Source organism: Triturus cristatus, chromosome 6, assembly GCF_964204655.1.
Source record: "Triturus cristatus chromosome 6, aTriCri1.1, whole genome shotgun sequence".
In the NCBI taxonomy this organism is placed as follows: Eukaryota; Metazoa; Chordata; class Amphibia; order Caudata; family Salamandridae; genus Triturus; species Triturus cristatus.
Window position 1 is genome coordinate 56,799,469 of NC_140589.1, and position 18,936 is coordinate 56,818,404.

At 46.3% G+C, this 18,936-nt stretch overlaps 1 protein-coding gene across 1 annotated transcript in view; it reads right to left on the reverse strand.

The window, feature by feature from the left end:
- DNAH8 (dynein axonemal heavy chain 8) overlaps nt 1–18,936 on the reverse strand; it is a 13,985,216-nt gene that overhangs the window by 6,396,868 nt on the left and 7,569,412 nt on the right. Inside the window, exon 53 of the mRNA XM_085610239.1 lies at nt 992–1,229. Within this exon, the coding sequence (XP_085466365.1) occupies nt 992–1,229 (238 nt within the window). The remainder of the gene's footprint in view (nt 1–991; nt 1,230–18,936) is intronic.

Sequence of the window (18,936 nt, forward strand, 5' to 3'; positions counted from 1 at the left end):
GACATTCTCATTGGCTTGTATTGAGTACGCGGCTGTGTTTCCAGTCTGCACACAGCTTCCGTGGGGTGTCTAGGGACTTACATTGGGTGGTTCCTTGTGGCCCCAGCTCTTCTGAGTGTTCTAGTTCAAATCCCAACGTCGGTCGCAGTTCGCATTCCACTTCTTTAGTATATGATTTGGTCCCCCCTGGAGAGCAATGTGTATTTGTGCTTACTTACTTGCTGTTTACAATTAAAGTAAATATTTATAACTACATTGTGTGGTTTGTTTTCATTTAACCTACACTATATGATTGGATCTGGTAATAACAAGCTGCTCAACACTACTTCTGGACTAAGCCTGAAGGCTACTCTCCACAGGTACCACTTAGAGAGTAATCTATGGTTGTCTAAGACCACTAAAATCACCATAAGGGTGGTCTGGATTAGTGCAAGGTGCTTCACTTAAATAACTGTGCACAATATACTAAGCCAGCCTCCTACATCCACTTGCAAGACAGTGGGTTTGAACTCTAAAACCATTGGAGCAGAGATTGGACCTAGCTGCACTTGAAGCTGGGAGAAATTAGGTCAGTGAAGCACATGGTAAGAGCTCTGGACTGCTTTGATGAGTCAAAAAAATTGAACTGATATTACCTCGCAGGTTGGCGCCTATTATACATCAGTAAGATTGTTTATGATGAGTGCATTTGTGGCTGGAGCCACAGAGCACCACCTGGCTACGCTGAAGAGCAGCTGCTGAAGGAAAAACTTTTCCATACCATTCTGATACTTGGAGACATAACTCTCGAGGAGCGGAATCCGAAAACTATTTTTTTTCAATTAGAAATTTATACCCTCAATCGCACAGAAAGACATTCTCAAGCTCTCAGTTTTTTCTTAAGAGTAGCTTCAAATGAATATATGATTGGAAAACTTTCCAACATATTTAGCTGATGTTAGCCTTCATTATATAGAAAACATTAGTACAATTGTGGCATTGAATTTATTACCTTTCTCATTGACTAAAAACTCAAATATTGGTTGTTTGTATGCAGGATCAGCTGCTGGTAAATCCAGTTTACTTTCATGACTTCGGAGGAAGGCTTCAAGTTTATCTCTGCTTTCCAGTTCTAGAAGTGCACCTAAACTCCACATGAGAGCAAACACAAAAAGCCTCTGGAGATGTTCAGGACCAGTTATACCTCCTGCTTCCTTTGTGGGAATCACACCCTCCAAAATGTTGAGTGACTGGAAATATTAAAACAGAAACATACGTAAAATTAGCTATATAGTAAAAATCATTGCACAATAGTCTTGTAGGTTTCTACATTTACTGTAAGTTCCGATCTCCTGTAACCAATGCAAAGCTTTTCTGACATATGTCTCTCTATTCTAACCACCTCTATGCATTCCACAGTAGTACTACATTCATCATTGTACCCTAATAACTTGCTGGAGGTGAGATTAATAAATTACTTACCTTCGGTATCACCATATCTTGTAGAGACAGGATCTAGCCACAGATTTCTTACCTTTGAATTCTCCCCAGACGCCTGGATTCAAATATTTTTTGCAGCAGTACCTCTGTGCATCAGTGAAGGGAGTAGAGCAACTCCATAGCGACATCATCTACCGGATTATAGAGCCCATTTAAGCTCTACCATGACGTGCTGCCAGCAGTTTCTTCCGTGACTATTTTCCACACCAAAAACACAGAGCCATTTATAGAGACTGCCTATGGAAACTGTGTGCCAAAAAAGAGACATCCCTGTGTCAAACTGTTGGGAAGTCCTAATGAAGGAATTAGAATGCCAGGAAAGGGATTTTTTAGATGACAAGACAAACAGTTCGCAGAATGGGGAGGATGGGAGAGTAGCTAAGGAATCTGCAGCTAGATACTGTCTCTACCAGATGAGGCGTTACCAAAGGTAAGTAACGTATTCATCTGAGAACAATATCTAGCAGCAGATTTCCTACCACTGAATTAGATACCCAAAACATACCATGGCCGGGGGAGGGTTTGTGAAATAATGCCACTAAAGATCCCTGAATTGGGTCTGGGCATAGTTCTCGTAGTTCGTGCTGATCTTCCTGCCGCTCATGTAGAAATTCTACCCGAGCAGCAACTGCGCTTTCCAACCTACCATTGGCGAGCGCGAGCGAGGAAAAAACTTGGCTGCTGTATGTATACATATATATATATATATTCACTGAAAAAACCATAGGTTTCACACACGTTATAGTTAGGAATTAGCATTTAAAAAACCTTGCAAATTCACTGAAAAAACCATAGGTTTCACACATGTTATAGTTAGCGGAAATTTTACTGATAAAAAACCAATGAAATTCCCCCGTTATAGTTAGTGCAGGCAACTATAACTCACGCGACCGCAATCCTCTGCTGATGCTAATACTGTATTTAGACACTTATTTGCCCATGTCTTCTTCCATACATTTTTAGCTATACATATATTACAAATATTTTTTTTTCATAAAGACACATATGTCATCAGCAGAAGATTGCGGTCGCGTGAGTTATAGTTGCCTGCACTAACTATAACGGGGGAATTTCATTGGTTTTTTATCAGTAAAATTTCCGCTAACTATAACATGTGTGAAACCTATGGTTTTTTCAGTGAATTTGCAAGGTTTTTTAAATGCTAATTCCTAACTATAACGTGTGTGAAACCTATGGTTTTTTCAGTGAATTTGTACGGTTTTTTAAATGCTAAGTTACTTTACGCCATTCGTGGCGTGCGCGCCCACTTAACGCAGTTCGTTCCGTGCGCGCACGGTGCGCTTCGCGCACCGTGCGCGCACAGTGAGCACGCGGTGCGCTTCGCGCACCGCGCGCCCACTTTACGCAGTTAGTGCCGTGCACGCACGGTGGGCACGCGGTGCGATGACAAAGCAAGAAAGCACGTCAACAAATCTGTTTCTGCTTTCCTCCGTGACTATGGTATGGGTGCCATTTACCACAACAACTTGCGTTATGACATGCAAGACATTTATAGAGGAGATGGTGTGCACTTCAATGATGAAGGGAACAGAGTCTTCCTCTTGAACCTTAGACTCTGCATCGGTACTTACTTGTAGGTACCACTAAAAAATCATTTCATAAACACAACGGCTCTTTTTAGAGCCCCCTAATATCTAAACACTTAAATCTGATTTTCATTTTTTATTTTTTTTTTTTTCTACCGTACGCTTACCGTAAGCTTACCGTACGCGTACCCCGTGATTTTTTTTAAAATCAATAAATGTTTTCTTTGTACTTTACAGTCCTTCTTTGACCCCCTCACAAATGTAAGGGGGTCTGTAACTCTCCTCATTGCCCCCTTTTCTTGTTTTCACTCTTTTTTTTCTGAGTGAAATACACAAAATGGCGGCGGCCGCTTCCTGGTTTCGGCCGATTCGAATGTTTACTAAGATCTAAGAGCCAATCAGAATCGCGCTCGCGCACGCCACCATACGCATACGGTAAGCGTACGGTAAGCGTACCGTAAGCGGGCTCAGATATATATATTGATTTAAAGGCTATTTTCTCAGAATCTACTGAACAGATTTACACCAAACCTACAAAAGGCACTTCCTTGACCTAGGGACTACCTCTCTGCCAAATTTCGAGTAATTCTGTTCAGCCGTTCGGGCTGTAGCTCGTTCTAAAGGTCCTATGGAAAAATGCATGGGGAAAACGCGTTTTGGGACCCCCCTTTTATCTCAGCCCCCGCTTGACGGATCCCCCCGAGACTTTCAGGGTAGGAGCGGAGCGTAGCGCCCCACCTATTTTGAGAAATTCGCGAGGATTCATCGACCGGCGCCAAAGTTATTCAAAATAGAATGTTGAGGTTTTCCTATGGAAAAGGGGTCCTAACTATAACTACCTACTGGCGACCGCCAGTAGGTAATATATATATATATATATATGTATATATATAGTCAAAAGGTTGCCCCAGGTAAGGAGAGCCGCTCAGAGGCTTGGCTATCTGCAGCACGGGCCCCAGCAGCTTCAGCTTGCAATTTCTCCTCAATACGCGGCTCAACGCGTTTCGGGCCACCGCCCTTGCTCACGAGCCTGACAGGACTGCAAACACAGCAACCACAAGATTTTGAACACCTGCTCTTTATTGTCAAAAAGTCCTGCCCTAGTGGGCGTGTACTCTCGCCTCCCGGCGTTTATGCAACTAGTGCATTCTGGTTACAGCAGTCAAAATCGATATAATATCCCCAGTGGGTTGGTCCCAAAGTTCACAATCCAAACATTAAAATACCCAGTGGTGAGGGAAAAATGAAAGACAGTCTCTGCTGGCATCCGTCACCCCACGCTTGCAGAAACCTCTGCTCCTTTATGACATCCAGAATTTTCCAGGTGCCAGGATCTGCAATGATGCGGCGGGCTTCCCTCACGGCCGGGCATGGCCGCAAATACAAAGTCAAAAGGTTGCCCCAGGTAAGGAAAGCCGCTCAGAGGCTTGGCTATCTGCAGCACGGGCCCCAGCAGCTTCAGCTCACAAATCTCCTCAATACGCGGCTCAACGCGTTTCGGGCCACCACCCTTGCTCACGAGCCTGACAGGACTGCAAACACAGCAACCACAAGATTTTCAACACCTGCTCTTTATTGTCAAAAAGTCCTGCCCTAGTGGGCGCGTACTCTCGCCTCCCGGCGTTTATGCAACTAGTGCATTCTGGTTACAGCAGTCAAAATCGATATAATATCCCCAGTGGGTTGGTGCCAAAGTTCACAGTCCAAACATTAAAATGCCCAGTGGTGAGGGAAAAATGAAAGACAGTCTCTGCTGGCATCCGTCACCCCACGCTAGCAGAAACCTCTGCTCCTTTATGACATCCAGAATTTTCCAGGTGCCAGGATCTGCAATGATGCGGCGGGCTTCCCTCGCGGCCGGGCATGGCCGCAAATACAAAGTCAAAAGGTTGCCCCAGGTAAGGAAAGCCGCTCAGAGGCTTGGCTATCTGCAGCACGGGCCCCAGCAGCTTCAGCTCGCAATTTCTCCTCAATACGCGGCTCAACGCGTTTCGGGCCACCGCCCTTGCTCACGAGCCTGACAGGACTGCAAACACAGCAACCACAAGATTTTGAACACCTGCTCTTTATTGTCAAAAAGTCCTGCCCTAGTGGGCGTGTACTCTCGCCTCCCGGCGTTTATGCAACTAGTGCATTCTGGTTACAGCAGTCAAAATCGATATAATATCCCCAGTGGGTTGGTGCCAAAGTTCACAGCCCAAACATTAAAATACCCAGTGGTGAGGGAAAAATGAAAGACAGTCTCTGCTGGCATCCGTCACCCCACGCTTGCAGAAACCTCTGCTCCTTTATGACATCCGGAATTTTCCAGGTGCCAGGATCTGCAATGATGCAGCGGGCTTCCCTCGCGGCCGGGCATGGCCGCAAATACAAAGTCAAAAGGTTGCCCCAGGTAAGGAAAGCCGCTCAGAGGCTTGGCTATCTGCAGCACGGGCCCCAGCAGCTTCAGCTCGCAATTTCTCCTCAATACGCGGCTCAACGCGTTTCGGGCCACCGCCCTTGCTCACGAGCCTGACAGGACTGCAAACACAGCAACCACAAGATTTTGAACACCTGCTCTTTATTGTCAAAAAGTCCTGCCCTAGTGGGCGTGTACTCTCGCCTCCCGGCGTTTATGCAACTAGTGCATTCTGGTTACAGCAGTCAAAATCGATATAATATCCCCAGTGGGTTGGTGCCAAAGTTCACAGTCCAAACATTAAAATACCCAGTGGTGAGGGAAAAATGAAAGACAGTCTCTGCAGGCATCCGTCATCCCACGCTTGCAGAAACCTCTGCTCCTTTATGACATCCGGAATTTTCCAGGTGCCAGGATCTGCAATGATGCGGCGGGCTTCCCTCGCAGACGGGCATGGCCGCAAATACAAAGTCAAAAGGTTGCCGCAGGTAAGGAAAGCCGCTCAGAGGCTTGGCTATCTGCAGCACAGGCCCCAACAGCTTCAGCTCGCAATTTCTCCTCAATACGCGTATCAATGCGTTTCGGGCCACCGCCCTTGCTCACGAGCCTGACAGGACTGCAAACACAGCAACCACAAGATTTTGAACACCTGCTCTTTATTGTCAAAAAGTCCTGCCCTAGTGGGCGTGTACTCTCGCCTCCCGGCGTTTATGCAACTAGTGCATTCTGGTTACAGCAGTCAAAATTGATATAATATCCCCAGTGGGTTGGTGCCAAAGTGCACAGTCCAAACATTAAAATACCCAGTGGTGAGGGAAAAATGAAAGACAGTCTCTGCTGGCATCCGTCACCCCACGCTTGCAGAAACCTCTGCTCCTTTATGACATCCGGAATTTTCCAGGTGCCAGGATCTGCAATGATGCGGCGGGCTTCCCTCGCGGCCGGGCATGGCCGCAAATACAAATTCAAAAGGTTGCCCCAGGTAAGGAAAGCCGCTCAGAGGCTTGGCTATCTGCAGCACGGGCCCCAGCAGCTTCAGCTCGCAATTTCTCCTCAATACGCGGCTCAACCCGTTTCGGGCCACCGCCCTTGCTCACGAGCCTGACAGGACTGCAAACACAGCAACCACAAGATTTTGAACACCTGCTCTTTATTGTCAAAAAGTCCTGCCCTAGTGGGCGTGTACTCTCGCCTCCCGGCGTTTATGCAACTAGTGCATTCTGGTTACAGCAGTCAAAATCGATATAATATCCCCAGTGGGTTGGTGCCAAAGTTCACAGTCCAAACATTAAAATACCCAGTGGTGAGGGAAAAATGAAAGACAGTCTCTGCTGGCATCCGTCATCCCACGCTTGCAGAAACCTCTGCTCCTTTATGACATCCGGAATTTTCCAGGTGCCAGGATCTGCAATGATGCGGCAGGCTTCCCTCGCGGCCGGGCATGGCCGCAAATACAAAGTCAAAAGGTTGCCGCAGGTAAGGAAAGCCGCTCAGAGGCTTGGCTATCTGCAGCACGGGCCCCAGCAGCTTCAGCTCGCAATTTCTCCTCAATACGCGGCTCAACGCGTTTCGGGCCACCGCCCTTGCTCACGAGCCTGACAGGACTGCAAACACAGCAACCACAAGATTTTGAACACCTGCTCTTTATTGTCAAAAAGTCCTGCCCTAGTGGGCGTGTACTCTCGCCTCCCGGCGTTTATGCAACTAGTGCATTCTGGTTACAGCAGTCAAAATCGATATAATATCCCCAGTGGGTTGGTGCCAAAGTTCACAGTCCAAACATTAAAATGCCCAGTGGTGAGGGAAAAATGAAAGACAGTCTCTGCTGGCATCCGTCACCCCACGCTTGCAGAAACCTCTGCTCCTTTATGACATCCGGAATTTTCCAGGTGCCAGGATCTGCAATGATGCGGCGGGCTTCCCTCGCGGCCGGGCATGGCCGCAAATACAAAGTCAAAAGGTTGCCCCAGGTAAGGAAAGCCGCTCAGAGGCTTGGCTATCTGCAGCACGGGCCCCAGCAGCTTCAGCTAGCAATTTCTCCTCAATACGCGGCTCAACGCGTTTCGGGCCACCGCCCTTGATCATGAGCCTGACAGGACTGCAAACACAGCAACCACAAGATTTTGAACACCTGCTCTTTATTGTCAAAAAGTCCTGCCCTAGTGGGCGTGTACTCTTGCCTCCCGGCGTTTATGCAACTAGTGCATTCTGGTTACAGCAGTCAAAATCGATATAATATCCCCAGTGGGTTGGTGCCAAAGTTCACAGTCCAAACATTAAAATACCCAGTGGTGAGGGAAAAATGAAAGACAGTCTCTGCTGGCATCCGTCACCCCACGCTTGCAGAAACCTCTGCTCCTTTGTGACATCCGGAATTTTCCAGGTGCCAGGATCTGCAATGATGCGGCGGGCTTACCTCGCGGCCGGGCATGGCCGCAAATACAAAGTCAAAAGGTTGCCCCAGGTAAGGAAAGCCGCTCAGAGGCTTGGCTATCTGCAGCACGGGCCCCAGCAGCTTCAGCTAGCAATTTATCCTCAATACGCGGCTCAACGCGTTTCGGGCCACCGCCCTTGATCACGAGCCTGACAGGACTGCAAACACAGCAACCACAAGATTTTGAACACCGGCTCTTTATTGTCAAAAAGTCCTGCCCTAGTGGACGTGTACTCTCGCCTCCCGGCGTTTATGCAACTAGTGCATTCTGGTTACAGCAGTCAAAATCGATATAATATCCCCAGTGGGTTGGTGCCAAAGTTCACAATCCAAACATTAAAATACCCAGTGGTGAGGGAAAAATGAAAGACAGTCTCTGCTGGCATCCGTCACCCCACGCTTGCAGAAACCTCTGCTCCTTTGTGACATCCGGAATTTTCCAGGTGCCAGGATCTGCAATGATGCGGTGGGCTTACCTCGCGGCCGGGCATGGCCGGAAATACAAAGTCAAAAGGTTGCCCCAGGTAAGGAAAGCCGCTCAGAGGCTTGGCTATCTGCAGCACGGGCCCCAGCAGCTTCAGCTCGCAATTTCTCCTCAATACTCGGCTCAACGCGTTTCGGGCCACCGCCCTTGATCACGAGCCTGACAGGACTGCAAACACAGCAACCACAAGATTTTGAACACCTGCTCTTTATTGTCAAAAAGTCCTGCCCTAGTGGGCGTGTACTCTCGCTTCCGGCGTTTATGCAACTAGTGCATTCTGGTTACAGCAGTCAAAATCGATATAATATCCCCAGTGGGTTGGTGCCAAAGTTCACAGTCCAAACATTAAAATACCCAGTGGTCAAGCAAAAATGAAAGACAGTCTCTGCTGGCATCCGTCACCCCACGCTTGCAGAAACCTCTGCTCCTTTGTGACATCCGGAATTTTCCAGGTGCCAGGATCTGCAAATGACTCCCTAGAATTAGACAGGTAAGTACAAACATATCACACAAAAAATATCGATGTATAAAATATAGTTGCTCAAAATATCGAGTTTTATATACATATAACATAAAATATTAAATGTTAAATATATTACATAATAAAAATAATATTTAAAAAATGAAGTAAATTTAATATAAATTAAAAAATATATAATACATTAACTTAATTAAAAAAAGTTAAAGACACATACAGAATAATTCATATATATTTACTTTAAAACAATTAATTAACTATACATTTTTATTTATTTTATAATTTTACAATTATATAAAAATTTACTATTTGAAAATCTTCAAACTTAAATTTCCCACTCCAGTGAGTGTAACAGTAGGAAAAGTGTTGGATAGCGGTGGGGTAAACATTTATTTTCCCTATCCACTGAGTGCAACAGTAGGGAAAGTGTTGGATAGGGGAGGAGTAAACATTACTATTTCCACTCCAGTGAGTGCAACAGTAGAGAAAGTGTTGGATAGCAGAGGGGTAAAAATCAATATTCCCACTCCAGTGAGTGCAACAGTAGGGAAAGTGTTGGATAGCGGAGGGGTAAAATTATTATTCCCTCTCAAGTGAGTGCAACAGTAGAGAAAGTGTTGGCTAGCGGAAGGGTAAAAATGACCATTCCCACGCCAGTGAGTGCAACAGTAGGGAAAGTGTTGGATAGCAGAGGTGTACAAAAATTACTATTCCCACTCCAGTGAGTGCAATAGTAGAGAAAGTGTTGGATAGCGAAAGGGTAAAAATTACTATTTCCACTCCAATAAGTGTAACAGTAGGTAAAGTGTTGGATAGCAAAGGGGTAAATATTAATATTCCAACTCCAGTGAGTGCAACAGTAGGAAATGTTTTGGATAGCAAAGGGGTAAAAAATTACCATTCCCACTCCATTGAGTGAAACAGTAGAGAAAGTGTTGGATAGTGGATGGATAAAAATTACTATTACCACTCCAGTGAGTGCAACAGTAGGGAAAGTGTTGGCTTGCAGAAGAGTAACAATTAATATTCTCACTCCAGTCAGTTCAAAAATAAAAACAAACACAATTTTAACAACAAAAATATTTAAACAAAATACATTGCAAAAGATATAAATATGTTAAAAACTAAAATACAAATATATTTAACCCTTTTGGTGCTTGCGTCGGCCAATGGCCGACGCAAGCACTACCTCCCTGGTGCTGCGCGCGTCCATTGGACGTTACCAGGGAGGGCATTAATTAAAGGTCCGGTGCATCACACCAGAGTTTTTTTTATTTAAATTTTTACTGGGGGAGACGCGGAAAGCCTTCAGAGTCTTCCCCCGCCCCCCCTCCTGCCCATCTGTGACATCAGCGCGCCGCGAGGCGCTGTGACATCACTGATTTCACCACCGGAGCCGAGGACAGCAGCAGGTAAGGCCGCGCTCGACTCCGATGGGGTAATCTGGCTGGAAACGGCCTCCCCAGCTTTCAGGGAGGCCTCGTTTGAAAGGGGAGAGTCTCCCCTTTCAAACGAGGTCTTCCTGAAAGGGTTTCCTGGGCGTGGATCGCAGCAGCGCTGCGATCCACGGCCAGGAAGCCCCACTAGACACCAGGGATGTCTTTGGGGGGGTCGGCTTTCGTGGTGATAGGTCGCCCCCCCCCCAACAGGGGTACATTTTTAAAATAATTTACTTGTTTTTCCCTGGGGGCGTGATCGCCCCCAAAAAGTAGATACATTCAATGTTTTTTTTTTTTTGAAATGGCGGCGATATTGGCAGGGGGTCGGTCCTTCTGCTCAGTGGCCGACCCCCGGGGGGGGAATACATTCATGTATGGGGGTATTTTAACAAATTCATTTACCTGGCTTTCCCTGAGGGGCGCGATTGCCCCCAAATATAAAAAAAAAAAAATGGCAGTGATATTGGCAGGGGGTCGGTCCTTCTGCTCAGTGGCCGACCCCTAGGCATGCACATAACAAAGTGCATATTATGTAAAGTGTTTAGTGGGTTACTGCTTCTGTACCCTTTTGTTTTTCGTGCTTTTATTGGGCTAAACTGTCATACTAATGCTGCATGTAAACTTCAATGGCTATGTTAGAGCTTTATGTTTTTTTGCCCAGTCATTCATCATCTTAATCTTGTGAAAAGGGTTCATTTGGGTAGAAAGTAATTTTTATTATGAAAGAGAACCTCTAACAATGATGGTACGTTTTAAAATCTGGATTTGTGCTTTCCCAGAATAAGGATTCAAACTATATTGCCTGCCAGTATAGATGGCATGTTACTGCTACACTACACCTTTTCCTGTCTGATGTAGCATTTCCTATAAACTGATGAACAAATGTATCTGTGCAACGTGTGTGTATTGTAAAGTGCTCTGACATCGTACACTGGTGTGAGTGTTGCTATAAAACTAAATGAATCTGAGAGACAGTGGTTATTGAGACTTGAGGGGCACTGTTAAATGGTGCTAGTGAGGGAATCCATGGCAGAGGTGGTCATTGGTGGGGCACCAGCAGACATTGTCGCACAGTGCACCACCAGCGCTAATGTCGGCCCTGTAGTGAAATATATATATATATTTATATGTATCTATATACATATCTATATATATATATATATATATTTATATATGTATATATAGATACATGTACTCTTTGACTGCTGGCCATTAATTAAAACAACTTTTGTTACCTGCTTTCTCGACTGGAGGGCTTCCTTTGTGAGATAATACGACATGATTTTCATTTGGAATGGTAAAGCGGCGATGTCGCTACGAAGCCCTGGTCCACATGGAAGGGCGCCTTTTCTCGTCATGATTCATATGGATATATATTTATATATATATATATATTGTCGGACTTGGCCCTTTTTGTAGGATCATCCCTAAACTTTTTGCCTTCCTCCTGTATTTCATCTGACCTGTTGGCTGTTTTTTGACTCTGGGCACCTTATCACTGCTGATCAGTGCTAAGGTGCATATACTCTCCCTATGGTAAAATGTTGACATTGATTGGTTTCCATGTTTGTCTTATTTGGTTTACTATCAGCCCCTAGTAGAGTGCACCAGGAGTGCCAGGGCTTGTAAATACAAATGCTGCTGGTGGGCTTGCAGCACTGGTTGTGCCACCCACAGAAGCGGCCTAGTAAAATGTGTCTAGGGTCTGCCACTGCAGAACCTGCGCGCCGTCTGGTACTGTCGCGCTGATTGCGCAAGTGCACCTACTTGCCAGTCCCCAAAACTTCACTTAACTACATATTAGTCACCCCTCTGGTAGGCCCAAGGGCAGGGTGCATTGTAGGTATAAGGTAGGACATGCCCTGATGTGTGTGGCATGTCCTAATAGTGAATTACAGCCATTTTCGTTTTTCACTATTGAAGGCTACCTGCTCTCCATAGGCCAGAATAGGCTGCTGGAATTACTACACGCTGTAATCCCAGTGGACTCAGAGAGCATGGTAGAAAGTCAAGTTTAGTATGCCTGAACTCAGAATAATAAAATACTTCTTTTAGTAAAGTTTATTTTAATATCCTGTGTTTGTAAATACTACTTTTAGAAAGTCAGTATTTACTGACCTGGCCATTTCAGTCCGCCTCTGCTGTGTGTGTGTGTTCTGCCTAGTAACAGTAAAGGAGCAGGGCTGGGGAATTCCAGGAGACAGGCTGGCTGCCAGGTGGTGGGCAGAGAGATTACACCAGGATGGGTGGGAGGAGTACACCTTTGACCTGTGCTCTGCCACCACAATGCCGGCTCCGCCCCCTGTGGAGCGGCTGATGTCTCTGCCCTGCTGCTGAAAGGAAAGAGCAGAGTCACCACAACAAAGTGCTCCAAAACTGGACTGAGCCAGGCCCAGGCCCCCTGGCGACAAAGAACAAAAGAATTGTGCTATAAAAGAAGGAGCCCTGCTCCTAAGAAATCATCTGCCCCCCGAGCCGTAGCTCGCACCGCAAAGAAGAGACTGGTTAGGCTCTGAGCGCCGAGCCTCTTCGACCCCCCTGGCCGTGGAAGCCCCTGCAAGGACCTACGAACACCCGGGGTGTCCTCTCTGTGAAGCCGGCAGCGGGACGCGCTGAAGGAATTGCCCCCGAGCTGCCCCTCCTGCTTCTACCCTCTGGTGCGTGTCCGGAAGCCTAGACGTGCCACACGAAGCATCGCCATCCTCTGACCTCCAGGGACAGCAACGCGATGTGGGACACCCCTCACCAACTTCTGGAGCCGCCAGGACCTTTGCCCTTCAAGAAATCTCAGGTACTGTGTGCAGCGCGCTTTTGTACGACCCGTCCGTTGCTTTGTCCAGACCGTACTAGCGCTTTGGACCCGCTACGCTGTTCACGCGTGAAGCGTGAGCTTCGGCAACCCTCGTAGCAGCCGTACGAAGCGATCCGGAAAGGTACGAATCTTCCCCCATTGAAAGTACAGTGCGTTGCTCACGCGAGAAGCGTGAGGTTTGGGAAGAGGCGTACCGAACGTGTACGACACGTACCTACGAGGGTACGGTCCGTACGGTTCACGTCCCGAGTACGCGTGCTCACGCGAGAAGCGTGAGAAACGGCAAGAGACGTCCAAAACTTAGTACGAAGCGTACCGAAGGCGCTACGAAGCGCACAGAACCCCAAAGAAGCTTGTTTTGAAGAGAAAAGTGCCATTTTAAGAACTGTGGACTGCCTAAAAGCATTTAAAGTAACTGGAACCTTATTTAAGTGAAAGAACTGTATTTTGACATCCTGCTTGAAGAAATCTTTTAAATAAAGAACTTTATTTTGATATAAATACAGCCTTGTGTCTTTGTGTGGTGGGGTGGTGATTATTGTGTGAGATATCTTGAACGCTTAACCTAATGCCCTCTGGAAATCTAGCCTGACTGCTCGCGCCACATTACCTAGAGGGTGAGCAGGGGTTATTTTTAAAGAGGTAATCCTACGCCCTGACTTAGAGGAAAGGGTCCCTGCTTGTCGCAAGTACATACCTGCGCCAAACAGAGACCCCGGATTCTAACATATATATATTCAGAAACACAAAGGATGCCGCACTCCAGGTATTGGTTTCAGAGTTTCTTTATTTTCGCCACGACTAGTGGTGGTGAAAATAAAGCAACTCTGAAATCTGTCTCTGGAGTGCGGCATCCTTTATGTTTCTGAATTTAAATATCGGGTAAGGATTCTACCCGTTGCTGCCTGCACCAGGTATTGAGATCGCTGACATTGGGAATTAATTGTTATATATATATATATAGATATATATACAAATATTTATTTACAGAGATATTTCTCAGTGCTGAAATTATGAGACTGTGAAAGAACTATAATGAGTCTCTTTGAAGTTACCTGAAAGGCCGTAAAGTGTGGTACTGCTGCAGAGTACAAAAAAAGATTTCTGCTAGATAGAGATATCTGACTTTTGTGTAGTGGCAGTTTTGTCGCCATAAACGGTATGCTGAAACGAACAGATCTGAATTATGTAGACAGCTAAGTGGATTAGTAAAGCCATGCAGTAGAAACACTTTGTAACAGATTAAATGTATGTGTGAGAGAGGGGCTATGGAGAGATGAGGGGCACGTTTGCATGGATGGTAGTGGGCGCATCAAAGGAGGTCATAGTGTGCAATTGTAAAGCACACGTTCACCCGAAGGCATCTTGGCGCCAAAATGATGGTCGCACTGGCTCCCACCAGCGCTAAAAGGCTGCGATGATGGGTATGTGGCAAGGTAAAGTAATACTGTGTCTTTTGTCTATCTTTCTTAGTCTTTTTGGAGAGTGTACGGATTTCGTAAAGGTAAGGTGACTTCGTCATTATTGATTTAAACACTTCACTCACGCACACACCCACCTACACTTTAAAACCAACAATCTATCTGCCTTCTACGTAGGATAGTGTTTTAAAAGGATAGTTTAGGCACTAGCAGAGATGGCATATCGTTGGGTGAATGCTTCCCAGGCCCTAAATCTGATTCTGGAGTCCAACTCTGAGGCAGGATCAGAGACTGAGACAGCAGATACTGAGACAGCATCTGAGGGAGAGGACAATGGAGCCGATTCAGGGAGTGACTTTTCAGTCGGCGCAGTTCCATCCCATGATTCATCGTCCAGCGATTCTGAAGGAGATGATGTCAGTCTTGCTGTCCCTTTGCCAGCACAGTCTGTGCAGCAGGACACCCGTAACAGGTTGAGCAACCCAGAGTGCAGGCACATGCGGCCGCAAGCACAGACGGAGTGCTGTCTTGGCAGCCTCCCAATTTAGTTCAGCCCCAAATTTCGCCTTTCATTGGTGACGTTGGATGTAAAGTAGATATGGCAAATTTTTTGCCAATGGACTACTTCCACCTCTTTTTTGGGGTTGACTTCCTATATGAAATTGTGCAGCAAACAAATTTGCGTGCCGACCAATTTATGGGGGAGCAAGGAGGCACTCTTGGGCCTCATTCTAGGGCGCGCAAGTGGACTCCCACTTCTGTAGGGGAGTTGAAGATATTTTTAGGCCTCACGCTTAAAATGGGGGCAGTGCATAAACCAACCTTGCTATCCTACTGGTCTACTCACACGGTTTGGTTAACCCCCATCTTCTCACCACACATGAGCAGAGATCGTTTTTGCTATTGCAGCGCATGCTGCATTTCAAAGACAATTCTGCTGCATTGCCCCGGGACCATCCAGACCATGACAGGTTGTTCAAAATTCGGCCTGTCGTGGATCATTTGTCTGCTAGGTTTCCAGAGGTTTATACTCCTGGAAAGAATATAGCCATTGATGAGTCCTTGATCTTGTATAAAGGGCGGCTGCTGTTTAGGCAGTACATTCCGAGCAAACGCGCTCGCTATGGCATCAAGCTGTACATGCTGTCTGGCTATGTGTACAGCTTGAGAGTGTATACAGGGAAGGACTCAACTCTTAACCCTGTAGGTTGCCCCCCATGCTAGTGGTCACAGGAAAGATCGTATGGGAGCTTGTCCAGCCACAAAGGTTATAACCTTTATGTGGACAATTTCTATACAGGAGTAGAGCTGTTCAGTGAGCCCTACAAAGCTGGCACCGTGGCTTGCGGTACAATTTGTTGTCGCCGCAAAGGATTCCCGCAGGAGCTTGTTTGCAAGAAGCTCCAGAAATCCCAGAGCACTGTGTTGCGTTCCAACTAACTGCTTGCAGTTAAGTTCTCAGATAGGCGTGACATGTACGTGCTCACTACAATTCATGCTGAGAGCACTGCCCCTGTCACGATTTGGGGTCAGATGGCCGAAGTCCACAAGCCCACCTGTATACTTGATTACAACAAGTACATGGGCGAAGTGCAAAAGAACAACCAGGTTCTTCAGCCATATAATACGAGTCGTAAAACTCGCACTTGGTATAAGAAACTGTTTACGCACCTGATCCAGATGGCAACATACAATACGTATGTTGTTTATCGTGAGACCACCACAGGAAGACTCATGTCTTTCCTTGACTTTCAGTTGTCTGTAATTGAAAGTCTTACTGCTACAGAAGCAGAAGCCTCTACTTCATGTGTTCTGGAGGACGTGGCAAGGCTGCAGGAGTGACACTTTGCAGATAAAATTCCTGCAACACCCAAAAAGGAGCGACCATGTCGTCGTTGTAAAGTGTGATCGATGCAGGGAAAGATGCAGGAGACTCGTATTTACTGTCCCAAGTGCCCAAGTAAGCCTGCCTTCTGTTTTCCTACTTGCTTTATGTTGTATCACACTAACGCAAAATACTGAGAAATTGACTGAGGTGGAGCTGCCAATAGGTTAACCTTTCAATTGGTGTGAATGGACACCTACTGTCTGTGGGCCACTTCTTCACTACGTAAGCAGCTGCAGGATATTTATTCCTCTACTTCATGATATCATGGACTTTATCTGCTTTCAGAATGAGGTAGTTGTTCTGTTTGCCAATTGACAAGTGCATTATAGTCCCCGCGCTGCACATACTGGTGGACAGAACATATGCCACATTGTCGTGGAGTACCCGTGTTTCACATTCAACCGTTCTTCGTAGTTTATGATATTCTCTTTAGGAAGTTTTTGAAATTTTCCAGCATGTTTGCCTTAGTTTCAAAGGCAGATATGCTTGCTCAGCTCGAGAAATGTTTTTGCGGCATACTCGGCACCCCCCAACTTGCATCCACAAACTGGAAGGAGTTGGATAGAGCATTGTGAGAGCATTGATAGCTCGTGACAGAAATGTTCACTCAAGCTTCAAGTAGCTAGAGATGGAAGGCATTAGTGTAGGGTCTCTTAACAATTGGACAGGGTTAGTCAGGACTCTGAGGACAGAATGAGTCGGTGTCCCGCTCTGTGACTGGTGATCTCCAAGCTCTACACTTTAGGGGCTGGTGGCGCAGGGTCACCTCCCTTGCTGTCACGCTCTAAGCTTGGAGGATCCACCCCCCCCCCCTGCTCCTGGGAGAGTGACTTCTCTGGGATGACCTGTGCCTTTGGGCCACGATTACCGCAGAACTGGAACAGGATACTGTGGCCCTGTTGGCCTCTGTTGTCTTTTTTACAAACAGTGCTCTTAACTGCCTGCTGTGTATATCACTCCATCATCTTACTACTTGCCTCTCCTGGGCATCCCTCAAACTGACGTTTCATAGTACTGGTCGATAGCTGGACTGAGATTACACCCACTTGCAACCTGTAAGTCAAAGTACAAAAACTGCTAGATTCCACCACTTACAGGCTGCCAGAAGACGACATGTCGGCTCTTTATAAACCTGTACAAATATATTTAGAGTCTTCTTCAGCTATATTGTTATCAATTTTAGGTCTGAGTTTTGATAGTGCAACTGTCAAACAGACATATTACTCACAATATACATAGAATGAGGTTTGGGTCAGTCCCTTCCAACCATTGGCAGTCATCGACAGCCTCGTTTAGCCACTGGCTAAAGACTTTGTCAATAACGCCTTGGCTGGACCCAATAGGGCATTAATTTCTCATCTAATGCTAAAGGTTTGTTTGGTTGTATACATCCACCTCATTATAGTGTTTGCACTTAAATGCATGAGGAATTACTTTACAACTAAAGTCCTTTCAGGCAACTACTGCTGGCTCCCTATTCAGTGCCTCGTTCTAGTGTGCTAACACTGCATGTATGAGGGACTTAAACCCAGAGCTACTGGTTTTGCCAAGAGTTGTTACATTTAGAGCTAGTGAGATAGGCTGAAAGACAGCATTCAAATCGGAAATTCATCTCTTTCCTTGCTCCCCATCAGGCACGTAAAATGTATATGTGCACAAACATGAATATGAGCATGCTCACAACAAGACAAGCAGTAACTGCACAAGTGGCCCCTATGGATGTGCCAAGTGGCTGCTCGGGTGGAACAAATGAAAATTTGCCTCTGTGTTCAGCCAACTATTTCTGAAAACTGGGACGCATGCTAAATTTACTGAAATTTGCTGGGACAGATGTTGAAAAACCAAGACTATCCCAGACACCTGAGAGCCTGATCTCGAAAACCTGAGTGCCCTATTCTGGCCTGGCACAGGAGACCACCTGGCAGTGGAGCAATGGGGAGCTTTGATCGTTACTGTGGGCACTCACAAGGCATGACCATCAATAACTAATGGCTAGAGCGGTCAACTATGAAGTTGGGGAACTGGGTTTGAGTCTCAGCAGGGACGCTCAACATTCTGTGATTCCGGGCAAATCACTTAATCTCCCCATGCCTAACAAAATGAAATGTGTCTATCTGTAAGGAAAACTGGTGCTCATGTAAAGTGCTCAGTTACCTTCAGGACGAGTTTGCGCTATGCAAAACTCCCCACCCCCCCCAAAAAAACCCAATTCACAGTAAACAGTCACTAACTGGGCCGATTGGGCGCGGTGCCACATAGGGACATGGGTGGCCCTCTCCCAGTTCTCCTGCATGCACTCTCCGGTCAGACTCACAAGGGACCCAGCACTGCAGCAAGGAAGAATGGACTCCTTCACCTGCTTCTGTGGGCCAGCCACCACCGTGTAGAAGCAGACAAGTTTGTGCAGACAGGCAAAAACATTTACACTTTATTTACAGTACACATAATAAGCCTCACTGCTTCTGATACTTAGATTGCTAAACAGATTCATCCCTCGAGCATTTTGTATGCGCTCATACAATTGTGGGACTATCGCACACTATTTGACATTCGTGC